The following is a 22,338-nucleotide window of genomic DNA, read 5'->3' on the forward strand; positions in this document are numbered from 1 at the left end:
CCCACGGGGGTGGGACCCATGGGAAGAGACCCATGGGGGGCGGGACCCACGGGGGGACACCCACGGGCGGAACCCACAGGGGGCAGGAAGAGACCCACGGGGGGGAAGACCCATGGGGGCGGGACCCACAGGGGGCGGGGCGGGCCCCATGGGAAGAGACCCACGGCACAGGGGGTGCAGAGCCTGCGGCTGGGTGCGAGCTCACAGCCGCGGGGCGTGGGGGGACTGGGCCGGGGTGGCCGCGGACACTCACGTCTTCGTCCTCGCTTGTGAAACACGGGCCGTCGAGCTTGTTCAGGGCCATGATGACAGCCACCACGTCCTTGCCGTTCATGATGGGTGTGGCCAGGATGTTCCTGGTCTCGTAGCCGGTCAGCTCATCGGCGAAGGGGCTGAAGTGGGGGCACTGGGGCAGGAGGAGGGAAGGGAGGCGGTCAGCCTGTGGGCCCGGGCTCCCGCCCCGTGGGGCAGCCCCGAGCTCCGCCGAGGCCCGGCCGGGGCATCAGGCGCCCCCGCAGGATGAGAACGCGGCCTGTGGCTGTTCCCGTGGCTGCAGCCCTCTCCTCCCCATTGGAGCCCATGACCCCAGGCCTTGAGCACACACTCTCCTGAGGCCTCACAGGCTGGGGCTGGGCCTGGCTGGGTCCTGCCGCCATCTGGCCAAGGCAGCTTCGGAGTTACCCCTGGAGTCTGTGTCCCTGGCCCAACCCGAAGCCCCTTCTAGCTCAGGGTGCCCTCTCCTCTCACCCCCACAGGCTCCTCCCCAAAACTGTGTTGGCTGCATAATGAGAGAGTGTGAGTCACGTGGAGGGTCCCTGCCGATCCCCTGGGGCCATGCTCCGCCAGCGTCTGCTCCATGGGGTCCGTAGATGGGGCCTTTGTCCACTTGTGGCCCCTGGGCGGGTCCTGCTAGTCTTAGAGTTGCTCTGGGGGCCTCTCCTTGACTGGGGGCTGGTTGAGGGGCTCTTCTGTTGTGTCTCTACAGGGAACGGGTCAGCTGGGCTTGGCCTTGACCCCGGTGAGGCCCCTCGGGGTGACAAGGACTCTGTGCTTCAGAGTGGATGTGACTCCCGCTCCACCCTCTGACTTCCCGGGGCTGATATTTATTTGCGTGGGGCCCGAGTGACCAGACGCAGAGCTGCAGTGGACGGCTCAGACTTGGACTTCCTGGGTAGGGCCTGGGCCTACCACCATGTGACCCCCAGCAAGGATGGGATGACCCCCGTGCCCGCTCCTCCCCGGTCAGCGTGGGTGGAGTGAGGAAACCCCTGTAAATGCTTCCTACATTTTGTTATTATTATTTGCTGTTAGGGGAGCTCTTGCGGGTTTACTCGAGGACTGTCGGTCCCGTAGCAGACAGAGGGGTGACTGACCCCCGTGACTTCCCGTGCCCGCTCTGTGGCCCGGCCTCCATGTGGCCCAAGGGGGCCGCGTCCACCGTCCAGCCTCCATTGCAGGGGCAGCTGGGCCACAGTTCGGGCCAATGGGAGGTCAGGCCCCCGCATTCCACGTTCGTGACCTCTCTGGTGTCCTGGGCACCCACCGCTCCGTGGCTCTGCTGCCCTGGCCACGCGGCCCAGTCTCCCGGCAGACGTTCCTTGCTGCCTGGCAGCGGCCATCTGGGGTCCTGCACAGCGTGCCCTGCTCCCAGGCACCCCACGCTGTGCCAGACACCCCCTCGGGTCCCGCCGCACTGGGGCCTTCACGCCGTGGCCTGGGGCTGCAGCCTCTCCCTGGAGGCTGCTCATCGGCTCCCGAAGCCCACATGCACGGTGAGGGGAGCCTCAGGTCAAGAGCAGGCTCTGGCCAGGAGCTGTGCTCTCTGAGCAACGTCGCCCAAGGCCTGGGGTCACCTGCATTCCACACGCTCGTACCCTACCCCGGCTGCTCTACTGAATCAGACCCTGCGGTCCCAGAGCCTCGCCCAGGGCCCCAACCCCCTGGAGGGCAGCGGACGATGCTCAGGCTCCGGAGTCCTGGAACCAGAGTGTCTGAATAGGAGCAGCCCCAGGCCCATTGCACCCTAAGCCTCATTCCCAGAACATCTGTGCTCTCAGGCCCCCCATTCCAGGAGTTGGAACTCACCCATCACCCCAGGGAAAGGACCCTGCTGTCACCTTGGCACCTCCTGCCGCCTCAGGCTCAGCAGGTCTAGGGGTCCTGTGACTGCTCTAAAGCGCCTCCAACTCTGTCCCCACTGCCTGGACCCTCGTCATTGCTCACCTGCAGCACCCACCCTCCTGGCCCGTCTGTGCCCCAATGGCCGGCCTGGTTGTGCTGCCCTCCTTCCTCTTCTGAGCTGGCCTGGCACCCAGAACTTCCCCACAAACCATGTCCCTCATGCCAGCCCAGCCTCCTTTGAGCCCACAACGGCTGGCGGCCACAACCGGGGTCTGGACACCTTGGCAACATGCAGGACCCTCGTGATGGGCTGTTTCTGGGCCCACAGCTCTTTGGAGGGGGTCAGAGATGACCACAGAGGCAGGGCCTGTGGCTGAGCTGCGGCTCCACCTCCTTCCAGAGCCTTCTCTGCCTGGCTGCCTTCCCAGGAGCCCTCGGGGGTCTCAAGAGCTGCCAAGTGGTGCTAAGGTGATGTCCTCCTCCTGCCACCACACAGCAGCCGTCCTTGCTGCCTGCGAGGGGTCCCTCCCCCGGGCACACCCTGCTCTCCAGAAACAGCCCCCATGATTTCTCATGGAGCAAGGGTGGTGCCGGAGTCCCAGTGGAGCAAGGCCCTCTGCCTCAGTCTCCCTTCTGAAGACAGTGTGCGTCCAGGAGCCTGACACTTGCATTGCTTAGGTCTTCGTGACCCACTTACTGAAAACTCGCTGTTGGGCAGATTTCGACTCTGCTGTCACTTCACCGCATCTGAGGTAAACAAGACCCGGCGCAGCCCTGAGGGTTGAGGCGCTACGGGCCTGATCCCTCGCTCACCCGGGAGAGAGCAGAGTGGCCTATCCTGGCGGAGGTGGAAGGTCTCGAGAAGCCAAGGCCTTAGGAGGGGGAGGGCACAGGACCTAGAACAGCCCTGCCACCTGAAGCGGGGGGCAGCCGGAGGACAGACCCCTGGGGCGGAGAGGCACCCCAGCCTCAGAGCAGGGAGGGGTCACGGTAGAAGGAGGGAAGGGGCGGAGGACGGCTCGGTGCACACCCCCGCTCCCCCGCCAGCTGCCTTGGCTTCCGGGTCGTTCAGGCTCCTGGCATCCCCATGCAGGGGGTGACCCATTTCTTAAAATGGAGTGAAGATGAAGCTAATCCCAGAGATTACTATATTCAGGTCGCCGGGCCCAGGGTTGTCGAGAGCAGAGAAGTTTAAGAGGATTGCCATCACTTCCTTCCCAGGCCCCAGAGCGCCTGGGGGACGTGCACGTGTCCGTGGGTCTCCCGGGAGCGGGGCCAGCCAGGGGCTCTTCAGGAGAGGCCCATCCCCGTGGGCCATCCCCTCCGGTTCCCTCACAGACAGCGCAAGGGGCTGATGGACTTAGGGCTCCTGCTCCCCCTCTCAGAGGCGGGAGGGGCCGGAGGGGCCGAGGCAGTGGCTCCTGTCCTCCCCCAGCAGGAGCTTCCTGCTCCCTCCTGGAGCCCCTCATCCCCGTGCTCCCCTTGGGGGCCTGCCCCTCACGCACACCCGAGGGGCACCTCCATCCCCTGGCCCCAGCCCCCTGGTGTCCCCCACAGGGTTCCTGGTCTCCTCGTACCTCCACACCCCCGCCTCCCCCTGCCCCTCATACAGGACCCTGAATCTCAGCTCTGTGCACTGCTGCCTACCTTTCCTGGCTAGCCTGGTCTCCCCGCGCCTCTCCTGAACCCCCAAACTTGCCGTGCCAGGAGGCAGCATGGTCCCCTAGAAGGTTGTGAGTTTGGGGCTCTGGGGCCCACTGGCCCTTCCCTTCTGGGCCTTCGCACCAGCCCCTGCTCTGACCCCTTCCTCCCCAGTCCTCTGTCCAGGGACGTCTGGGTCACGGGGGCAGCGGCCCTGCCCAGACACCCTCCCGGCCACCCCAGAGCTGGCTGTCTTCCTTTCTGCAGGCTCTGGCCCAGCCACCCCGCCCCCCCACTGCCCCAGGCTGCCTTCCTGGACGTGGAGGTGCGCACATGTCATGCAGGCTGACCCCTGGGACCTACGGGGACTCCTTGCCTGCCCCGCCCGCTGCGGCCCAGAGCCCACCTCTGTCACGTCCTGGACGTTCACCATCTTCTTGGTCTGAGCCACGTGGCCCACCACCCCAATATCCAGCGGGAAGACGATCTCCGAGTCGGGGGGCACCAGGCAGTCCTCCAGGGCGCTGCCTGGCTGCACGCTGAAGAGGCGCGTGGCGAGCTCGGCCACGCCGTTGCGCTGCCGGTACATGAACAGGCTGCAGCGGTCAGCACGCAGGATGGTGCAGAGGCGCCGCAGGATCTTGAACACCACGCGCTCCATGTTCACGCTCTCCTGCATGTCCTGCACCAGCTCGAACAGCGCCGCGCTCTCCTCCACCTGGCACAGCTCGCGGAAGCTGGCGCAGTCCGTGGGCTGCCCGTCCCCGCAGGCGCCAGCCACATGCTCGGGGCTCAGCGTCTTCCCGAAGTACTGGTCCGTGAAGTCGGGGTTCTGGTCCAGGAAGTGCTGCACCTGCTCCTCACTGAGGCTCATGGTGTCCGGCTGTCTGTCTGGAGGCACGGCCGGCCCCAGGCACTCGCACACTCCCGGCAAACACTGTCATCAGCAAAGCCTTTCTTAGCGACGATTACGAGGCCTGGGCGGACACCAGCTGACTCGCCCACGCCTGCCCCCCTTGGCCCCGGTCTAGGACGGTGCACTCAGGGCCCTGGGGCGATCAGACCCCTGGAAGGGGGGTGCTGGGGAGCAGCCCTGGGTGGGCGCAGCTGGGGGCAGGGCGCTGGCTTCCCTCAATCCTAGTCCCTCGACACCGCGCCCCTGCCTGCCTGGGGCCTGCCCGAGAGTTCTGGGAGGCCTGGCCGCAGCTCCTCCCAATCTGGGGTGCTCCGACCGGCCCAGACCAGCGTGGGGCACTGCAGCCCAGCCCTAAGCCTGGAGGAGCCCTGTGCGGTGTGAGGGGTGGGGGAGTGGGGGGGGTGTCCCTGAGAGCAGCTCCGCGGCTCCCCCTCCTGGAGGGAAGTGAGGAAAGGGCATGAAGGTGGCCCAGGCCCTGGAGCCCCGGGACCGCGAGATGGGGGTTTGCAGACTTTCTCTGCTCGGTGGTGGGGGGTGGCCTCGCAGGAGGGGTTTGCACGAGAGAACAGGTCACCTGAGTGACAACAGAGCAACTCTGGCAAGAGCCGCGCCCCGCGTCAGAAGCTGTCCTCATGAATCCCCAGCGCGCACCTTCTTCCTTGGCCCGATTCCTACTTGGTGGCGCTCCCCGCACACGCAATCCACACCCATGCCGTGGGCACAGCCGTGTGTCACAGACCAGCTTGTGCCTGGGCGTCTGTGCCTCGCACAGGACCAGCGCGCCCGGCCGCAGCCACCAGCTCTGTCCCCACTGCCTGCCACCTCCGTGCAGACCAGGCTGGCGGCCCGAGGGCTTGCTCCAGTCTGAGTCTCCAGGGGCTGGAGGGCTTGTGACATCTCTCAGATGTGTGTGTGCCTGTTGTGCGCACGTGCACACCGTGTGGACTGCGGGGGCTGGGGGAGCCGTGCTGCCCGCGGCGTGAGCCCGCCGGGCCCGTCACTCAGCAGAGCGCAGTGGCCCTGGCACCCTGGGCCCAGCTTGGAGGTGGCCGCCATGGCCCTGCCCACAGCTGCCCACAGGGTGACGTGTGTGAGTGTGCACACGTGTGTGACTGGGGGCCGAGGGACTTCTGTGCTCACACACGTCTTCTCAGCACAAGCCTTGGTTGGGGGACTCTGCACGCGGGCTCTGGGCCGGCGCCTTGCAGCTGTGCTGGCCACAATGGGCCCAGCTGGCCGAGTGCCGGGCACAGGCCCTTGCGCTGCGACATTCCTGTCTCTGCTTAGTCACGCAGCAGACTCCTTTCAGGGATCTGCTCTGAACATCCCACTTTTCCTAAAAATAGTGAGTTCTGCCTGGGGACCTGGGGACAGCAGGGAGGCAGGTGCTGCACTGCTTAGATTTGGGGCTGGGGCTGGGGGTCATCTTGCTCCGAATTCAGTCCCCAGACAGCTTCTGGAGCCTTCCAGAGTATTGTCCCCAGACACTCCGAGCTGCAGTCCAAATTATGCCTGGTGTGAGGGACATGCCAATGAGCCAGCCATCTGGCTGGGCGGCTCAGGGCAGCAGGGTCTCCGGGGGGACACTTCCCAAATCCTTGGCTCACTCCACCCCCAGGCACACTCAGGGCCGCGACCCCCCTCCCTGCCTCCGTCCCCCCGCCCCTGGCAGCTGGCCCCTTCCCTGCAGGGCTGAGGGTGGGTAAGCCCACCTGCCTGAAGCCCTGGGCGGGGTGGCCCTGCTGGGGCCGGGGGCCGCCAGTGAAGGACGCACCTGCGTCTGGCAGCCGTAGGCCTAGGTCACAGCAGCGGGAGAGGCACGGCTGGGCGCTCACAGGCACCACGTACACGGGCCGGTGGGGTGGAGGGGGGCTCCCTGCGAGTGGGTGGAGCGGAGGAGGGGGCTGGCTGAGGAGTTCGGGTACCATCGTGCCACAGCCAGACACCTGGGGTGCTGGCTGGAGCAGAAGGGGGCCCAGAGCATGGGGCGCCCCCTCAGCCTTCACCATTACACGGCGTGCCCGCCAGCCCTAGCCGTGGTGCCCGCGTCACTTCACCTGCGGGTTTCCTTGCCCGGCGGCCTGCAGCGTTCGCAGGTGTGGGAGCCAGAGGCATCAGGGGTTAGCGTCTCTGAGGAGTCCTTGACCTGTGACTCACGGGGTCGTGCACGAGTACCCCCGCTGCCTCACCTGCGGGCCCAGGTAGCTGCTGAGCGACAGGCTGGCGGGATTGGCCCTGCCCTTCCTCATCCCGTGATGCCGCGGCCCTGAGCCGCCCTGAGGGGTGGGCGCCGATGCAGGTAGGGATGCGCCTGCAAGAGAAGCCTGGGGCACACGTCTGACTACACGTGTGAGGTGTGGTTGCCAGGCGTCTCTGAGGTACGCCCGTGAGCACACCCTTGAGACGCCGTCACGAGGAACGTCCGTGGGGAACACCTGGGAGGCGAGCCGGGCGGCGGGCCCACGAGATGCACCTGTCGGCCGCACCTGCCAGCCAGGCCCACAGAGAACGCTCGGGGGGGGGGGGGGTGTGCCCACGCACAGGGCCCATCGGAAACCACAGGTAACCTCGCCACGAGCGAACATGGGAGATGCTTGAGGACAAGTGGGATTTCTCCTCTGTTAGGTTCCTATTAATTTTACCTCATCCTAATGTGGAATTTCAAAATTAGCAAGTCCACCCTGGGAGCCATTTATAACAAGGAATATGTCTTAAATAGCTATTACATGAAGAGAACTCCAGTTTCTTATCCCAAACCGTGGGGAGGATGCAATTTCACAAGGAGCGTTACGCCTGAAATTAAAATTAACCAGTGAGGAGGAATGGCAGGGGACGGCCGGGATGGGAGGCATCAGAGTTCACACTCGGAAATCTCATTTCGTTGCCAGAGCAGAGACACAGACACATCCATCAGGCCCTGTACTTCCAGAGCATGACTTTTGCCAGAGGGATGACAGGAGGGGAGTTAAGTGCCACGTCCTCATGGGAAAGGACAGATGGCAACATGGACGGTGGGGTGTGCGGGGAGGTGCCTCAGACGCTGACCTCAGGACGGGGCCTGGGGCATCGTGTGGGCTCCATCCTCTGCTCCCACCGGCTGCCTGACCTCCGGGAGTCTCGCAGCCCCTCTAGACCCCATGTGGCTTCTGGCCAACGGGATCTTGCTGGGTTTTCTTGTGGGGGGAGGTACATGACTAATGGTGACATCAAGTGTGTGCCCTGAGCAGTAGCACGTGGTGAGGTCCTGTGGACGGCAGGCTGCAGGGGACCCGGTCCCTGCCCGACCAGGGAAAGGGGAGGGGGAGGCTGAGGGTGTGGGAGGGAACGGAGGCCGAGGTGGGGGGCAGGGAAGGAGGAGCTGCAGGTAGTGGGATGAGGGGTGATGCAGGTAACAGGTGGGTCCTGTGCTGGCCTGGGGCGGGGGCAGGTTGGGTAAACCTTGGCTAGAGAGTGATGCTGGACCCAGCACAGGAGGTAGGGCCCGTGCTTGGTGTTCGGGGAACAGGGTCCAGGGGCAATCGGCACTTACTCAGTTTGTGGTCACCTGCTGGCAGGGCAGGACCAGGTTTGACGTGCCTGAGCCGCTGTCACGGGGTGAGGGGACTGCAAACCCTAGGACCACGTGCCTCTGCTGGGGATGCGGCGGGAGGGCCGGTGCCCTGTGTCCTGGGGACTGCCAGCGGGGCATAGAGTGCGGGAGGGGGCAGGAGGCAGATCGTACACCCTTCTGATGGTCTGGGGTCCCCGGCCCCATCCCAGCAGGGTCCCGGGTGACTTCATGGGCAACGTGAGCATTGGTGACTTGTTGTCCCTGGTGAGCCCGCCCCAGGGGCAGCAGATCGGGAGGGGAAGAGCGGGAGCTGGGGCAGGGCTGAGGGCTGCCCACGGGCCAGGCCCAGCTGCCGGGCCGGCAGGGAGGTCATCTTAGGCCGCTGCCACCTGACCACAGCTCCAATGCGACCTCAGGCAAGACCGGCAGAAGGCTGCCCAGCCGAGCCCACCCCAGGTGGCCGACCCACAGAACCAGGAGCAAATGAAAATGGGTTAAGCCCCTAGTTTGGGGGCATTTTGTCATGCAGCAAATGTACCATATACTCCTGGATCCTCTAGAAAACAGAGCCTGGGGCCTGGATGCAGAGCGAATACCTCAGTCCCAGGCAGCAGGGGGTTGGGCAGAGGGAGTCGGGGGGCGCTGGAGCGAAGCCAAGCCAGCCCTGAGCCTCGGTCCCCAGGACCCCTGGTTGCTCATCAGGCTCACGCGGAGGAATCACACCTCAGGGCAGCCGCAGACGAAGGATGAAGGGGGTCGCTCTGCTCTTCCCACGGTCCCGCTGCCCACTGGCCACTTTGTCCTTGGGCAATGAGCTCGGCTCGCGGCCCGGGTCCTCCCAGCACCCTGGGCAGCCGTTCAGAAACCCCACGGGTGGCATTTCATCCGCAGCAGGAGGGCGGGAGAAGCCCACCAGGGGGGAGGATGCCCGCCCCACACAAGAGACTGGCCAGGACCGGGTGGGCCAGGTGGGCCAGTCAGAAGCGCCGAGGTGGACCCGAGGCAAGGACCGAGGCTGAGACAACTGCGGCCCCGGCGTGTCATCAGCGCACAGGATGCAGCCCTTCCCCTGAAGTGGAACCTAGAGAGATGACACGGGGAACCGGGGAGGGTCGGGGAGTGGAGCTGGAGCCCCGAGGGGCCGCGGGAGAGGGTCGGGGGTTGGGGCCCAGCCGGCTCCCCCCCGCCGCTCGGGACGTGGACCTTTCCACCGCGGAGCCGCAGGACACAGGCCAGGACACGGTCGTCCCGCAGCCTGCCGTCATCGTCTGTGGCGGCTCCCACAGCTCTGCCACGGGCGTCTCCGAAGCGTACCCAGCAGCCTCTTCGTGGACACTTAGGGCATTTGTGTGTGGGCTCTGGGGGAGAGTGGGTGATGCTGTTCTCTGCCCACCCTGGACCAGGCGGAGCCCTCCGTGGGGGCGGCCTTGTGCACGAGGCGGGAGCGAGGAGCCGGGGTGTCGGCCCCCCAGAGCGGTACCGCCTTCGCTGCGCCCAGAGACCTCTGGCGGCCTCCTCCCCAAGCGGGGCGCTCGGGGCAGGCCGGTCGGGCAGGCCCCTCAGCACCGCGGGGCTTGGGCTCCTCTCTTCAAAACTGCCCTCAAGAAGGCTGAGGTGAACTACCTTGTGCCTTTTGCTTCGTAACTTGGAGCTGTGAATGCGATCTTATCTGGAAATAAGGTCTCTGCAGATGTGACCAATTTAAAACGAGGCCACACCGGATGGGGGTGGACCCTAAATCTCACCACTGGTGTCTTTATAAGAAGAGGCCGGCGGAGAGGGCCCCCCGAGGGTGGGGCAGAGACTGGAGGGACGGCGCAAAGCCAAGGACGGCCAGCACCGCCCGCCGCGGGAGAGGCCCCCAGAGGGAACCGGCTCTTGATCTCGCACTTCTGGTCTTGGATCAGGACTGAGAGACAACAAATAGTGTTTGTTGGAAGCCCCCACCTTGTGTGTTTGGTTAGAGAGCCTCGGTGACTCGCCCAGGTGGCCGTGGGCCACCGTGGGCCACCGTGGGCCTGGTCTAAGCCGCCACAGCCCCAGCCCTTTGGCCAGGCTGCTTGGGGACCAGATCCGGGCCGCGCGGCGTGTTTCCTGGCCGTTGCTACAGGTGCAGAGGGGGAAGCTCCTGGCCCACTGAGCACTCACGGTTCTTTCCACTGCTGGACTTGCCCCCGGTGTTGCTGTCTTGGGGAACCCATGTCTGAGGTGGAGCCGAGACCAGAGGAGGGCAGAGCCCCAGAATTCGCGGGGGGCAGAGCTGGAACCTGCCCTCCCATTATTGTTCCAGCCATTTGAGCGGCTTTCCTGTAACTGTAGAGGAAAGCATTGTAAGACGTTTACCTGCGCATCACAGTTCAGTTACTGCACTAGTCAGGGACCCCAGGAGAAAGAGAACCGGAAAGAAGGGGATTTGTGTCAAGGAATTGGCTCAGGCAGCTACGGAGGCTGAGAAGTCCCACAGCCTGTGGTCCACAAGTTGGAGACCTAGGGATGTGATGGTGTGCACTCCTGCCCCAGCTCGGCAGGCTGGAAGACTGAGTTCTCCCCTCCTCCACGGTTTGTCCTCTGCGTGTCCTCCAAGGGTGGGACGAGGCATCTACTGATTCAAATGCTAAGGAAACACTCACAGACCCACCCAGAAATCACGTTCACCCCGAAGAGCTGGGTACCTGTGGCCCAGCCAAGGTGACACATCAAAATCAGTTACTTAAAGATCAGCTGTTGCACCTGACGAAGCCAGCTCTGATAACCAGGCCCTGCCAGGTGGAACCTGGGCCCTCTGAGACCACAGTCCCTCTGGTGGGCAGCTGCCCCAGACACCCCCAAGCCAATGCTTGCCCCTGAGGATGGCAGCTGAGGCGGAGCCGAGCCGGACCTTAGAAGTACATTATCTGCCCTCCTGCTTCTGACCCATGAACTCCTGCTCAGCTTCCACATGGAAGCCTCCCAGCCCCATCCTGCCTCCAAGCACTAAAACTAGCTTTTCCCACCCAGAGACCATTGCCAGCACCACACCCACAGGATGTGAATGCTACATGGGGCAGCCTCAGACATGAAGCGGGAAGGGCCCTGGGAGCTGTTCTGGGGTGCATGGGCAGCGGTAAGCTGGGGCCCAGCCACCTGGGGGCTCAATGCTGCCGTGAGGTCCTGCTCAGAGCAGCCAGGACAGTAGCAGAGACCAGCTTGAACTGGTCAATGAAATGTGTCAGTAGGGAAATGTGTCATCTCACACAACCCAAGTTCAGAAGGTTGGGTGACCAGGGGTCTGTGCAGCACACAGTGTGGTCCCTGCAGCTCAAGGGCTGGCTTCTCTCCTCATGACAGCTCTGTACCCCTTGGCATTGCAGGGGGCCCCAGCTGGTGGCAGTGGAAGTCAAGACTGACTTATCTTGGGCCCCCAAGAAGTTGCAGAATCCAGCAGAGCCCATAGTGGAGAGGGAGAGGGACCCCGGGGGGGGCGTGGCCTCTAGGGAGAGGTGGCTCACGGTGGGCTTCACACAATGGGGCTGCTTGTAGCTGAGCCCATGCGCAGAGACCACATGGCCTGCAAAGCCTAAATTATTTACCTTCTGGCCCTTGGCAGAAGGTGTTTGCCATCTCCTGGCCTGGGGTTAATCACAGCCCACCCCTAGAGCCAGTAGAGGTGTTGGAGGAGGGCACTGTGAGGACCTGACTGCTGGTTGACCTGTGAGTTGGACCTGGGTAACTGGAGGCTCTTCATTCCCTCCCCTGTCCTTGGAACGCCCATTCTGCTTGACCTCGCCACTCCTAGAAGCTGTTTCAAAGAATAGCTTTGAGAAAGTAATGTGGTGAGATCATCTGGATGGCATATGTGACTGAACACTCTTAAGATCTCTATGTAAACTTTTAAGGTTCTGGAAGGAGATGTGAAGATACCCTTGTCTTGTGGCTGCCCAGATAAGCCTCATGGGAAGTTCCCTTGCTTCTTACACCTGCCACCTGCCAACCTGAAGAGGACTGTCTTTTTCTTCCATCTCTCTCTGCTCTCTGTGTCTGGAGACTTGTTTCAGATTTCACCTGGGAGGCTCCCAGGGAGGTTGCAAACTAACAGGAGGGTCATTGTCCCTGAGCTGCCTGGGCTACTTGGAAGAGGATGGAAGTCTGAACAAAAATCAGGTCCTATAAACATCCAGTGGCACCTGCCAGGGCAGGCTTTGGGCAAAGCACTGCTGGCACCAATGGGGACTGGAGTTTACTGTAGCTTTAGTTTCTCTCTTCATCCCGTTTCTCAGCCAGGCAAGAAGATTGGTATATTCCAAGCCTGGAATTTCAGAGATGGAATGCATTAGAAAACAAGTAATGGGGACCCCTGGGTGGCTGAGCCGTTGAGCATCTGCCTTCAGCTCAGGGCGTGATCCTGGGGTCCTGGGATCGAGTCCTGCATCGGGCTCTTTGCGTGGAGCCTGCTTCTCCCTCTGCCTGTGTCTCTGCCTCTCTCTGTGTCTTTCATGAATGGATGAATAGAATCTTTGAAAAAAAAAAAAAGAAAACAAGTAAAAAGGGACAGGATCCTCATTTCAGAGGAGATGTGAGTATAGTGGATTGAGACAGAAAAGCTCAAGTAATGATCATAGACCCAAGGACTGAGAGGGAGACTTAAAAGCCCCATGATAGAGTAGTTTGGCTTGAAGGATTAATCTTCCCAGAAGAAACTGTAGCTGCAAGTAAGGTGGCTTCAGGGCCAGGAGTTGGGATAAAACACTATTGCCCAGCTGGGGTTGTAAAGCAGTGGCCAACACTCTAATAACAGGATTGAGATCCACCCCCTCCATTCCTGCAACTGACCTCAAGTACCTGACCCGTGACATTGGCTAATGTGGGAGGAAGTGAGAATGTTACTTCTAAATAGCCATAGGGTAGGTTCATCATTGTTTTCTATCCCTTTTCCATAAACACGTCCCCTAAAGGCCTGTTTCTCCATTTGGGTCCCCTAACGAAGAAGACGTTCTACAGCTGTCCTGCAACCGTGCGATGTGAATGAGAGTACCTTGGTTGTTGTAAGCCTTGCTCATCAGAGACTGTTTACTACCTCAGCATAACACAAGAAGCTAACTTTAAAAAAAAAAAAAAAAAACAAGATTCTGAATTGAGTTAATCCTGTTCCCTGATTCATGAGCCATTATCATTGTCCATGCAAGGCCTCTCTTGTATCTTATTTTATCCATCCACCACCTTCCATCACCCACCATCTCCCATCCATCTATCCTTCATCCACCTATCCACCATCCGTCTGTCTTCCCAGCTTTTGTCTTCAAGTTTGAGCACTCCCATTTAGTATCTTCCATCAAGTAGCACCTTAAAAAGTTTGGGGGAGTATAAAGAAAAAGTGAAAATTTCTTTTACGAATCCAAGTTCAATTGACTTGTTAAAACTACTAAGCAATGTTTAAAGGAAAATTTATAGCATTAAATGATTACATAAAGAAAGAATAAAGGTCTCAAGTCAGAACTAGAAAACGAAGAGCAAACTAAAGCCAAAGTAAGCAGGAACAAAGGTACTAATAAAAGAGCAGAAGTCAATGAAATAGAACACAAACAAAAAGAAAATAATGAAACCAAACACTAGATTTTTGAAATGATCAAAAATATTGATAAACCTCTAGTCAAATTGATCAAGAAAAACACACACACACACACACATTACCAATATCAGGAATGAAAAAGGGAATTTCACTACAGATCCTACAGACACAAAAGAATTAAAACATTATTCCGCATCACTTGCCATCAGGGAAATACAGATCAAAACCACAATGAGATCCCACCTCACACCAGGGAGAATGGGGAAAATTAACAAGGCAGAAAACTACAAATGTTGGAGAGGATGTGGAGAAAGGGGAACCCTCTGCACTGTTGGTGGGAATGTGAACTGGTGCAGCCACTCTGGAAAACTGTGTGGAGGTTCCTCAAAGAGTTAAAAATAGACCTGCCCTATGACCCAGCAATTGGACTGCTGGGGATCTACCCCAAAGATACAGATGCAGTGAAACGCCAGGACCCCTGCACCCCGATGTTCACAGCAGCAATGTCCACGATAGCCAAACTGTGGAAGGAGCCTCGGTGTCCATCGAAAGATGATGGATAGAGATGTGGTCTATATATAAAGTGAAATATTCCTCAGCCATTAGAAGGACAAATACCCACCATTTACATTGGCATGGATGGAACTGGAGGGCATTATGCTGAGTGAAGTAAGTTAATCGGAGGACAATTATCATATGGTCTCACTCATATGGGGAATATAAGAAATAGTGAAAGGGATTATAAGGGAAGGAGGGAAACTGAGGGGGGAAAGATTAGAGAGGAAGACAAACTACGAGAGACTCCTAACTCTGGGAAACAAAGAAAGGGCTGCAGAAGGAGAGGTGGGGGGGGGATGGGGTGACTGGGTGACGGGCACTGAGGAGGGCACTTGATAGGATGAGCACTGGGTGTTATACTGTATGTTGGCAACTTGAACTTAAATAAAAAATTTTTAATAGAGGAAAATAAATAAAAAAGAAAATGCTGTTTTTTAAGCATTTTATTCTTTCAGCTTTATTGAACTTTTCTTTTATGAACTCAAGTTCAAACTAAGGGATTTGATTCATGCATTGTTATTTTAAGCCACTAAACCAGAGGTAAAAAAGAAAAACAAACCCTCACAGCTTGGCTGGGCTGGTCACCTTGTGTGGGAGTATCTTTCCTTTTCAGATTCGGTGTGTGCTCCTTTGTTCTGCTTAAATGTGTGGCACTTGAGCAAGCCCACTGCTGCATCCGTCTATGTGGAGAGGGCTGGAGTTCTGCTGCAGCACAAGAGGGCTGCATGCAGGCTAATGGCCATGCATCAGCCACTGGGGGGCACCCATTGGCCATACAGGGGCCAGCATTCACGACGGGAAGCTGATCTTGGTCTTGACTTCTAGGGTGAGTAAGCTTGCTCCCTTCAGTGCTTGACTGTGTTTTTTTTTTTTTTTTGGCTCTAACAGCAAGATGTAATAGGCAGAAATATTTGTACTTCTCTTGAAAACAGGCAACAGATGCTATTTCCTTGACAATGACCAAATGGGATTTATATCAGGAAGGCAAGGTTGGTTTAATACTGAAACTCAAAAAAAAAAAATACTGAAACTCAAGGAATGTCATTTACCATATTGACAAGCTGAAAAAGAAAAAAAAAACCAACTTCTAAGTTAACCACTTGTATTGTGGACTTTATGGCAACAAATCTAAAAACATAAATGAAATGGGCAAATTCCTTGAAAGACATAAACTATTAGCATTCAGTAAAAATTTTTTAACAGGAATATCCCTAAAACTTAAAAAAATTTTTTTGAATGTATTTGAATTTATAGTTAAAATCATCCCAGAAAGAAGACTTTAACCCCAGACGGCTTCACAAGTGAATTCTACCAAACACTTAAGGAAGTGTTTTCTTCAGTGTTTCTTAATGAAGAAATACTATCAATTTTATACAAACCTTTACAGAAAAGAAAATGAGGAAGCATTTCCCAACTCATTCTATGAAGTCAGCATCACTTTGATACTAAAACAAGACAAAACATTACAAGAATGAAAACTATAAATAATACTCCTTATTAATACAGACCCCAAAATCTTCAAAAGAATATGTAAAAGGGATCTGTGTATCCACATACATGTAGAAAGGATAATAGATTATGACAACAAAAAGGCATTTGACAAAATTCAGCACCTATTCATGATAAAAACTCTTAGCAAACAGAACTAGGTCTCAACCATGTCAGTTATCTACAAAAGCCTATATCGTACCTCAGAAGAAAGGGTGAAGGACTAAATGATTTCCCATGAGATCAGGAGCAAGGCAAGGATGTTATTCTCACTACCTTTGCTCTGCATGAGGGCCAAGCAGGTGCACCATAGCTCGAAAAAGGGATAAAAGGCTTTCAAGGAGGAAGGGAAGCAGTGAGGCTGTTTCAACTTACTTGTGATACGTTGTCTATGTAGAAAATCTTAAGGAAACTACAAAAATAGCTGTTAGAGGGGTGCCTGGGTGGTTCAGTTGGTTCGGTGACCAACTCTTGATTTCGGCTGGGGTCATGATCTCAGGGTCATGGGATCGATCCCTGCGTTGAGCCCCGTGTCGGGCTCTGAGCTAAAACGTGGAGCGTACTTGAGATTCTCTCTCTCCATCTCCCTCTGCCCCTCCCCCTACTTGCACTCTGTCTCTCGTTGTAAAAAAAAAAAAAAAGAAAAATAGCTGTTAGAACTAATAAGTGGATTTAGCAAAGTTGTGGGATAAAAAGGTAATTAAAAAAAACAATTGTATTTCTATATACTACTAACAAAGAGTTGGACAATAAAATATTAAAGTAGCATTTACAAAAGCATTAAATATATGAAATACTTATAGGTAAATTTAGCAAAATGTGTGCAAGGCCTGTATACTGAAAACTATAAAAATAGAATTGAGAGAAATTAATAAAGACATAAATGTAGAGACAAATCATATTCATGGATTGGAAATTTTTAAAAAAGATTTTTATTTATTTATTACTGAGAGACACACAGAGAGAGGCAGAGACACAGGCAGAGGGAGAAGCAGGCTCCATGCAGGGAGCTGGATGTGGGACTTGATCCTGGGACCCTGGGGTCACGACCTGAGCCCAAGGCAGATGCTCAACCACTGAGCCACCCAGGTGTCCCTGGAAAATTTAATATTGCTAACAAATCAGTTATACCCAAAGTAATCTATGGGTTCAGTATGATCCCAATCAAAGTTCGATAGATATTTTTGGGTAGAAATTGACAACCTGATTCTAAAATTTATATGGAAATTCAAAGGATCTAGAATGGTTAAAATGATTTTGAAAAGGAGCAAATTTGGAGGACTTACTACTACCTGATTTTGAGATTTGCTAGAGAGCTGCAATAATAAACACGGTATGGAATCAGCATAGGACAGACATACAGATCAATGAGACAGAGTTGGGAAAGTAGAAACAGACCTACATTTTTATAAACAACTGATTTTCAATAAAAGTGCCAAGGTAGTTTAATGGGAAAGGTGACTATTTTCTGCAAATGGTGCTGGAACAGTTGGACATCATATGCAAAAATAAGAGCCTTGGGGATCCCTGGGTGGTGCAGCGGTTTGACGCCCACCTTTGGCCCAGGGCCCGATCCTGGAGTCCTGGGATCGAGTCCCGCGTCAGGCTCCCAGCATGGAGCCTGCTTCTTCCTCTGCCTGTGTATCTGCCTCTCTCTCTCTCTCTCTCTCACTCTCATAAATAAATAAAAATAAAATCTTAAAAAAAAATAAGAGCCTTGACTGTTATCTCACATCAAATACAAAAATTAACTCAAAGTGGATCATACATATATATGTAAGGGCTAAAACTATAACACTTTTGAAAGACCTGAAAGAAAATATTTGTGACCTTGGTTTAGGCATAATTTCTAATTTCCAAGACAGGACACAAAACTCATAAAAGAAAAAGTAATAAATCAGACTCTATCAAAATGGAAAAGGTTTGCTTTTTACAAAATACTGATGAGCAGATTGAAAGGTGAGTCCAAGATGGGGAGCGTATTCCCCGAGTATGTGGTAAAGAACTTGTGTATGGAATATATGGAGCACAACTCAATGACATGAAGATGGCCCAGTTGTTCAGAATTGGCAAAAGACTCAGAGAGATATCTTACTAAAGAAGATAAACAAAAGGCCATAACTTATTAACATCTTGTGAGGTTTTAGGAGCAGATACTTTGCCAAAGAAGAAATATCAGAGGCTCAACTTCATTAGTCATCAGGGTAATTAATGCAAATCAAAGCTCCTGGGAGATACCACGGTGGACCCGCCAGCACATGCGCTGTTCAGAAGACTGCCGAGAACCTCAGGTCTGGAGGGGGCACGGGGCTTGGTACAGGGCTGTGCCCGCGGAGTGCCAAGCGGCACAGCCACTCCGGGAAGTGGTTTGTCAGCTCCTTATAAAGTCAAAGACAGACTTACTATCCAACCTCCTGATCCCATATCCTGCGGATACGCCCGAGAGAAATGAAAACATAGGGTTACAAAAGGCTGGTACGGGAATGTTAATAGCAGCTTTATTCATAATTAACTCCAAATGAAAAAAATGTAGTAGCCTCCATTTTGTGAATGGACAAGCAAATTTTGGTGGAATTTGGCTCAGCAATATGAATGAATGGGTAAAAACAAAGCATTATGCCAAATGCAAGAAGCCAGACATAAAAGAATATATATATTTTATGATTCTAGGTATATGAAATTGTAGAGTAAAACTACAGCACAGAAAGCAGATGAGCAGGTGTGAGGGGGTTGGACTGAGGAGAGGGGCAGACAGGAGGTGGTTTGGGGGAGCTGGAACAGCCCGCATCATGACTGCGGCGTGTACAGTTATCTAAATTCATGGAATTGTACACTTAAAAATGAGTGATTGCTATCACACGCCAGTTGATTCTCACTACAAAAGGGCACAAAAATCTGAACAGATATATTACTCGGGATCCAACAGAATGCACGCCAAAGCACATCAGTACACACGCAAGGAAGTTCACAACAGCTTTATTCATGATATCCCCAAACTATCAGCGGTCAAATCAAATCATCAGTAAAATGGAAAAATAAACTGTGGCATGTTCTTAGGATGGCTTAGGATCCAGCCATGAAAGTGAGTGAACTATAGACACAGAAAACAACAGGGCTAAAATTTAGAGGCATCTCCTTGGATGAAAAAAAACTGACGTACAGAATCATGTTCTATAATTCCACTTATATGAAGTCCAAATAATACACATAGCCAAACTAAAATGTGTGGAGGTACACGTGTAGGTGATAAAAGTGTAAATAAACACAAGAAAAGTGGTTTCAAATGAAGCCAGTGGAACCTTCCTGGGAGGGAGGGCAGTGATTGCGGAGGTGCCTGCAATGTTGTTCCTTGACTGGGTGGCAAGTATATAGATGCTCATTTATAAGTCATCAAGCTGTTACATTATAGAGTTTTTCTGTGGATCTATTACATTTCACAAGATAAAAGCATTTAAAATAATACATTCTCATGTTTTGCAGAACTCACTGGCTCTGGTTTTGTGAGAGTTTTTTGGATTAATCACCGCCTATGCAATGTTGGCACATAAATGCACACACTACGTCCATAAGTGAAGATCAGTATTGATTGTTCCTGGAAAAAGGGGGCTGAGAAATAATAATAAAAGAAAAATTCTATTATTTAGCCAGTTAAAAAGATAAAGAATAAAAATACTGAAAAGCTAAATGACAAACAAATGCGAAAACAAGTAATTAGAATCAGCTAAGTTAACTGAAGTCCGTACTCTAGGAGACTGGATTTCAAATGTTAATAAATACTAAATATTAAAATGAAATTTAAAGCTAACAGGGAAAATATCCTTCTCTTCATACATGATTACCGTTATAATCGGTTTGAGCCTTTATCTCTGGGCTCTGGTTCCCTGTCTTCAGAATCCTAGCAGTGATGTGTCCCGCATGGAGGTTCTACACTGGTCCCTGAGAAAGTATGTGGCACATGGAGGGCTCTGTGATGTTCGAAGTCACTCCTCCTTCCCCAACAACCTGTCTAAAGTCATTGCTCACTGGAGTGTTGCTCCTTTCCAGTGTGGGTCCCCTGAGCAACCTCTGAGCACCCAAATCACCCCACTGTGGCCCACAGCTGCTCATCCCAGGGGGCGCCTCTGGCTGTGCTGCGTGGCTGGGAGGGAAGGGGCTTCACGGGTGACTCTGGCAGGGGTTGGGAGAAAGGATTCCACAGGAAAGCAACAGAGTCAGCTTTCAAAATGTGTGTGGGTCATTTCAGTTCACACCCCGGGTTATGGGTGTCAGAAACCACTTCAGGTGCAGAGAGGCCCTCCCCGTGAGAGAGGGATGGTTATGGGGTCACCCTAAAAGGAAGCTCTGTGTAACAGGGACCACAGGGGCGCCTGGATGGCCCAGTTGGTTAAGCGTCTGCTTTCGGCTCAGGTCATGGTCCAGGGATCCAGGGGTCCTGGGACTGAGCCCAGCAAGGAGCCTGCTTCTCCCTCTCCCTTTGCCCCTTCCCACTGCTCATGCTCGCTTGCTCTCTCTCTCTCTCTCCCCCAGATAAATAAAATCTTAAAAAAAATAACAGGGACCACAGCCTGCTGCCCTTCCTTCCTGCAGATAGAGGCGGAAGACAGGCGACTATGTGCTGAGCGCCAGGCAGCAAACAGGAGAGATTATAATACTTGCAATAACACCACGATGGGGTAGGACCCTTCTACCTGCACCCCAAGTGCTCCTGAACCCCCCACATGCCTTGTCTCCTCAACCCAGTCTTCACGGGGCAGTGTTCCTCCAAAATACAGACCGCAGTATCCTCCTGCCCTTCTAGGGTCTCCCCACCCTCAGGATGAATTCCCTTTCTGGCAGGTCACCTGCTCTCTGCCCTCAACATTTTTGGAGGTGTAGACGGTCCAAGCTCCCTTCTGCTGTCTTTGCTTTTCCTCCTGCTGCCTGCCCCCACCTCCCTCCCAGCTCCTCCTGCCCTCCCTCCCTAGCACCCACCTACTCCTTCCCTCCCTCCTTCCCTCCCTCCTTCCCTCCCTCCTTCCCTCCCTCCCTCCCTCCCTCCCTTCTTCCCTCCCTCCCAGCTCCTCCCTCCCTGCCTGGCTCCCCCTTCCCGTCCCCCACCTCCCTCCCTCCCACCCTGCTCCCACCTCCCTCCTTCCCTAGTACCCACTCTCTCCCTCCCTCCCTAGCACCCACCCACCCACTCCCTCCCTCCCTCCCACCTCCCTCCTAGACAGCCTTCCCTTACCTCAACACCAGGTGGGTGCCTCCTCTGCCTGCTGGCCTGGTGCATTCTTCCAATGAGCAGAACCAGATACTTAGACTCTGTCACAGGACAGAGTGACCCAGGGTCAGTGCTGACCACCTATTCATTCATTCACTCACTCATTCCACACAGCCAGGGCAGTTCTGAATCCTGATGGGGAGGAGCGAGGGATCAGTTGGACCTGGAGCCTGCCTGCAGTGAGCAGCTAATCTGATGGGGAGGACAGACCTTTAGACCACCAGGAGTTCCCACCTGTTAGGGGGGGCCTCTGCGAGGGGCTGGGGGGCAGGGAGGAGGGGAAGCAGGGAGGGAGGCTGGTGTCTGGTGAGGGGAGGGAGGTCAGGGGGAAAGGAGGTTGGGCATGGAGCCTGGGTTTGAACCCTGACTCCACAAGTCACTGGCTAATTCATAGAAAGCGTGTGTGAGAATTACAGGGCCACCCGACTCAGGGTCTGGTGCAAGGACTACAAAAGAAAACCCATGCAAAGCACTCTACAGTGTTTGCAGGACAGCAGGCAGCCAACAAAAGTTGGTGAGGTGAAGCTAAGATCTGAGGAACAAGAAGGCAGGAGCCAGGTGAGGATGCGTCAAGGGAAACCTGCAGCAGGAAGAGGGAACAGCACGTGCAAAGGCCCCGTGGCAGGAAGAGGTATGATCAGTTTAAGGAACAAGGTGGTGCTCAAGGGGAGGGAAGTGTCTGGCCAGAGGTTGGTGGGGGTGGGGCACGAAGGAGAGAGGAGGCCAGATCTCAAACCAAAAACCTAAACCTAAACCGCAGCACCCCCGCCCCCCCCCCTCCCCAGGCCTCCTCCCGAGGATCCGGGGATCCGGGCGGAGGAAGAGCCACCGTCAGTTCACTTCCGCCCCCAGGCCTAATCAATCTGGCTGGCGCACGCAGGGGAATGGAGAGGCTGCTCCCTCCTTCTCCACGGAGGTGGCTGCAAACCTCGTCTCCCTGGAAACCGGAATAATCATTGGAAGTAAGCTCATGGCAACTCCGCTCACGCGCGTGGGTGCCACGATTATTATACAAGCTGATTTACACACTGTCCTTTTAGAACCTGTACACCATACATGTGAAAGGAGGCTCACTATGCCCACTTTTCTGGCAAGTCATCCTGCCGAGGAGCGGGACGGACGAGGAGGTTCAGCTGATGTTCTAAAATCTGCACTCCGCGCTAAAAATACACGAGAGCGGTTCCCTCTCCGCCCGGCGACCGCGGTCGCGGCTCGAGTCGGTCCCACGCACATGTCCCGGGAGCCGCACCGAGGGCCTT

At 55.4% G+C, this 22,338-nt stretch overlaps 1 protein-coding gene and 1 long non-coding RNA gene across 2 annotated transcripts in view; both read right to left on the minus strand.

Annotated features, from left to right (window-relative positions):
• Positions 1 to 4,714, minus strand: part of PDE6B (phosphodiesterase 6B) — a 28,319-nt gene extending 23,605 nt beyond the window's left edge. Inside the window, exons 1-2 of the mRNA XM_025437528.3 lie at positions 4,169 to 4,714; positions 254 to 406 (exon numbers count right to left, since the gene is read on the minus strand). Coding sequence (XP_025293313.1) covers positions 254 to 406; positions 4,169 to 4,636 — 621 coding nt within the window. The 5' untranslated portion in view covers positions 4,637 to 4,714. The remainder of the gene's footprint in view (positions 1 to 253; positions 407 to 4,168) is intronic.
• Positions 4,715 to 18,779: 14,065 nt separating this feature from the next.
• LOC112653793 (uncharacterized) lies at positions 18,780 to 21,845 on the minus strand. Its single transcript, XR_007409998.1, has 2 exons — positions 21,044 to 21,845; positions 18,780 to 19,755 (listed from the first exon to the last, which is right to left on the minus strand). It is a non-coding gene; the product is annotated as an uncharacterized LOC112653793 (long non-coding RNA).
• Between the last annotated feature and the right edge of the window lie 493 nt (positions 21,846 to 22,338).

The sequence above is a fragment of the Canis lupus genome, chromosome 3 (genome assembly GCF_003254725.2).
Source record: "Canis lupus dingo isolate Sandy chromosome 3, ASM325472v2, whole genome shotgun sequence".
Taxonomy (NCBI): Eukaryota; Metazoa; Chordata; class Mammalia; order Carnivora; family Canidae; genus Canis; species Canis lupus.